Consider the following 4631-nt stretch of genomic DNA (forward strand, 5'->3'; position numbering starts at 1 on the left):
CCCTTGGGCCCGGGACAAAACGCTGCAGGCAAGTACCAACCCCCCTCGGCTTGTTGGCCAGAATTCTGCCCTTCCTGTGACTCAGCACCCCAGCACTGCCCCAATGCCCCTCAGCTCAGATTCTTCAGAGAGAGACGCTGCCCTGCTGGCCCTGACCAGTCGTGCTCCCAGGAGGGCAGGTGGGTGGACAGCAAACTTGGCCGCTGGGCTGTGTCCTTCATGGGCGTGCTGGAGGCCATTCTCATGTGGGGAGTGGGGCAGAGCTGGGTCGCTTCGGTGCTTGTCTTTTCTCCAGTGCTCAGGCTACAGAAGAAGCGCTGTTCCCATGAATTTAAGTGGAGCACAAAATCCTAAGGGAAAAGCTGTGTCGTGGGATATTGAAGATGTGCTGAACTCTTGTGGAAGGAGAGAAGGTCTTAGCCCACTTGCTCATGGGTGTGGAGGCTGCTGGGACCTGAGAAATGGAAGATGGACGTAAAGAAATTGATCTTCCCTGCTGCCATGGCCGTCTGGCTTACCATCTCCACGGGCAGCAGGGCATGGGCGCTGCCGAGGCCCTCTCCTGAGAGCCCAGCACATGCAGGCAGGCGGCTGTCCCCGTGGGGTTAGGCAGTCCAGCCCAAGAACCCGAGTATTCCAGCCCATGGGACATGGGGTGACAGAGCATGGTGAGTGGCTGAGACAGCTGCTGCCCGATTCCTGCTCGCGCCAGCCTGTCTTCAGATGAGCAGGCAGCTGTCACCACTGGAATGGGAAAAGGATGAAGCCTGGAGTCCCTTATTCAGTTTACATTTCCACTCCAGGGCCTCCCTGGTGGCACAGGGGTCAAGTCTCAGCAGTCTCAAGCTACCACCAGCCCCTGTGGCAAGAGTTCCATCCCCAAGTTCCATCCTGAGCCAGGGAGCTGACCCACATGGCACAGCAGACCTCTCCTGTCCCACCTGCTGCTCCCCTCAGCAGAGGATTTCAGTCAGTCTGCTGTTCAGTTCCCCACTGTTTCTGGTGTCTTCTCACATACCCCCACCTCTGACCTACACCCCAGTTCTTGTATGCATAAATAATTAATCTTTTAAAAATATAATTTTCCTCTCCAAAATACCCAGAATTTCATTCTCATCTTTGACCCGTCTTCTCCTCTCACTTCCCCCATTCTTAGCACTGGATGCTCGTCTTGGTTCTTGAAGACGCCATCCTACCAAGGGCATTTAAAACTTGTCCTGGCCCAAGGGCCCTCCCGCAGGCACCTAGGCTCCATTCCTCCCTGCAATTGGCCAAGGCCGCACCTGCCACGCCCTTCCTGTTCCTCAGACCCTACAGCCTGGCCACCTTCTCATTCCACTCAGCCTGCCAGGGACTGGAGGAGGCCCAGGACATGGCTGAGGGTGGACCCAAAGTCAGCTATCTCCTTCTGCTCCCCCTGTACTGAGTGGCTGAGTGAGCCTGGGAGACCCTTGGACTGGGGGCACAGGGAGGACCAGATAGTGGCAGCTGTACTTCCGAGTGTGCCCCAGCCAGACTCTGCCTCAGGCACATGCCGGTAGTGAATTATCCCAGCAGCCTGCAGTGGGGACTCTTTCTGTTCCTCCTTTGCAGATGAGGAAATTGAGGCTCTATGAGGAAGGCGAGAAGGCTTGTGGCTTGGGACTCTGCTTCCCTGCCTCCCTTTGCTGTACAAGAGCCTCCTTGAACGAACCTTCCTTCTCTGGGGCTATTTTCCAGAAACCACGCTGAGCCCGGGCCTCCATTTGTCTCTTTGCATCCTGGTCACTTCTTTAGCCCTGCTTAGTTTCTCTCTCTCTTTTTTAATATTTAATTTTAATATATGGCACAGGCCAGAGGTATTGGGACTATGAGAGGATTCACCAGAGACAGGGTAGAACAGGCAGATGGACGAAGTACACTGCTGAGGGGAGCAGCGGGCAAGACAGGAGATGTCTGCTGAGCTCTATGGATCACCCCCAGGGCTGGGGATCGAACTTGCACTGGGGTGGCTGTGGCTAGTTTGCAGTGCTTCCTCCTTACCTGTTGTGCCACCAGGGAGGGCGGGTTCTTAGTTTCTGAACACTTGGATGTCAAATGTTGAGAGAAAGTCGTCCATGCACGTTTGGGCTTGCTGCCTCCCTAGTCCACTGTTATGTCCCTAACACCTCTGTCCCGGCTGACACATACATAATACGGTAGAATAAAGACTTGTGCAAGGAAAGAAATGTGACCCATCCACAGCCCCCAGTATCCCCAGCTGCGTTTTACAGGTCAGGAAACCTCGGCCCAGAAAAGCGACAATTTTGCAAAGTCCCAGAGTCAGTGGGTGATGAAGCAGGAACTCAAACCCAAGCCGGACAATTCCAGACGCTCCCAGGATGAGTCCTAATAATGGCTTCTTCTCGCTTTAAACGGAGCGGTGTAGACACTCTTGTTCTTTCTCTCCCGGAGGCAGGAAGGAGTGCGGTTCTCCAGCCTCAGTGCCAGCCCCGTGACCCCGCGGGCTGCGCGGGGAAGGAAGCCCCGTGCTTGTTTTCCCTTTCTCCTGGAGAGTGCAGAGGTTTGGACCCCTGTGGAGGCCAGGCTGACAGGATTAGAGGAAACAGCTGGCCCGCCCGTGCCCTGCAGGGGGCGGGGGGCGGGGTGGGAGCTCACATTCCCGGGACTCGGGGAGGGAGCGGCTCCCCACAGCTCAGTCACATTCCAGGTCGGTCATTTTCCTGAGCCCAGATGTTTGCTAATGAGCTGGAGAGAGAGGTTTTCAGCCCTCTACCCCGACTCTGGGGCCCCACGTTACCCGGCCCCAAGAGGCTGGCCCAGAGCCAGCAGGCTCTGGCTTCAGGCCCGTGCCCGGTGCCAGCCAGGCCTGTCGGGGCAGCTGGAGCACCGCTGCCAACCAGGTGCATCTCCGTGAGCTTCCAGGCCCTGACGCGGCAGGTTCTGCCTTCCCGCTCCCCGTGGTGCGGCACCCATCACAGCTGCCCATGGCAGGACAGAGGGTTGCTGGCAGAGCAGCTGAGAGGCCCAGGTTCCGGGCAAGGCTTTGTCAGCCACTGGCGTGTGGCTTGGGGATGGCTACACCGGGAGCTTCCTGCAGACAGCTGCCCCCATCCTGCCCGGGCCACACTGCGAAGAGGGGTGGTCAGCTAAAGGCCACACTTTCTCAAGTGTCCACTGCTCCTGCACGGTGAGTCCAGGCTCTGTCCATGGTCACCCAGCGGGGGGGGGGGGTCACTTCTTACTGGGTAACCTTAGCCAGTTATTTAACTTCTCTCTAGGTTTTTTTTTTTTTTTTAACTTATAAAATGGGGGTCACATGCTGGAGCATTAGGGTGCTTGATGGTGGGGCCTGGCATGGTAACACATCCAGAGAGGTATGACCCTAAAACCCCAAGCCACATACAGTGCGTTAGCCAGTTATTGCGATAAAATGATACAATAAAAAAATGGGTGAACAATACCTTTTTATATCATCGATTTACAGTTATTGGAAAGTGCTCAGAATGGGGGGTGCTCCCCATGTGGGGCTGTGATGATGTCATAGTTGCCCTGTGGAAAGTTAGCTAAGCCAGAGGATGACAAGTTCCTTCAGTCAAGTGAACTGTACCCTCTGTCTGGTCCCACCTTAAGCCCTGGGAACTGGGAAAGAAGCAGGTGATCTTTGCCCTCAGGGAGCCCAGGATCTAGTGGCCAAAAGATGCGTGCAGGAGGAAATGAGCGAACAGCGTTATGCATCCCCGCCTCAGGTCACTCAGGGGAGTGGCAAGTCCGTGCCCTGCCCGGAAGGCCTTCAGTGGGTGCTGGAAGAATGGCTCTGTGGGAAGATGGAAGTAAGGGAGAGAGCAGCATAGGCAGAAGCTAGGAGGCCTGCAGGCGCCGTGCTGTGGCCCAGGAGCCTGGACAGGCCTAGTTGGTGTGGCTCTCAGCAGGCCAGGAGCAGCCACCACGAAGCTCTGCACCCTGGTGACAGCAGGGCTTCGAGCACAGAGAACGCACACTGCGAGAGAAAGTAAACCTAGCCTCCTGGCGACGTCTCCTAGGTTATTTCCAGGGGCAAAGCTATTTTCTCACTCCACTGGACTCGGGGAACCCAGAGGGCACCATCTCCATCCACCCAAGTGCCCGCAGTGCCGACTCATTGGTTGGGCGAGGCTCGGTTTGGGCTGGGTCCTCTTCGCAGGAGCCAGCGATGTGAGTCTCTTTCCTGGCGCTTATTCTGAATAGTCCTTTCTGGGGCTCCCACATCCTTTTCTGGACGCTTAAGCCAAACGTCTGGGCCGAGAGGAGCTGTGCGAGTGTCCACTGACTTAGGGTACCGAGAGCAGGGAATTGAGCTGGTCGTGTGCCCTGGAGCGCTTTGGTTGGGCGAAGCACCTCAGAGCGGAGTGCAGACCGACGCCTGGCTCCAGGCCACGGAGGACTTGAGCGTCACACACTGGGCGCAAGTTCCCGCAGAAAGGAACACCTCCCTTTCTGACGCCGTCCCTGCGCCCCCAGGCCTACCACGGCCTGCAGACCCCGTCTTGGGAAAAGTCGGGGGAGAGAAGTCGGAGCGCAGAGGAACCCGGCGGAGGGCGCTTTAGAACGAGCCGGGGCGCGGGCGCTGTGCCCTGCCCTTAGGGCGCCGGGCTGGGCCACCCCAGCAGCTC

At 57.2% G+C, this 4631-nt stretch overlaps 1 protein-coding gene across 1 annotated transcript in view; it reads left to right on the forward strand.

The window, feature by feature from the left end:
- The first annotated feature begins 2773 nt into the window (after positions 1 to 2773).
- Positions 2774 to 4631, forward strand: part of LOC101622727 (neuroblastoma suppressor of tumorigenicity 1) — a 12998-nt gene continuing 11140 nt past the window's right edge. Inside the window, exon 1 of the mRNA XM_012722767.1 lies at positions 2774 to 3169. Within this exon, the coding sequence (XP_012578221.1) occupies positions 2967 to 3169 (203 nt within the window). The 5' untranslated portion in view covers positions 2774 to 2966. The remainder of the gene's footprint in view (positions 3170 to 4631) is intronic.

This window comes from Condylura cristata, unplaced genomic scaffold (genome assembly GCF_000260355.1).
Source record: "Condylura cristata isolate star-nosed mole 26May11 unplaced genomic scaffold, ConCri1.0 scaffold00008, whole genome shotgun sequence".
In the NCBI taxonomy this organism is placed as follows: Eukaryota; Metazoa; Chordata; class Mammalia; order Eulipotyphla; family Talpidae; genus Condylura; species Condylura cristata.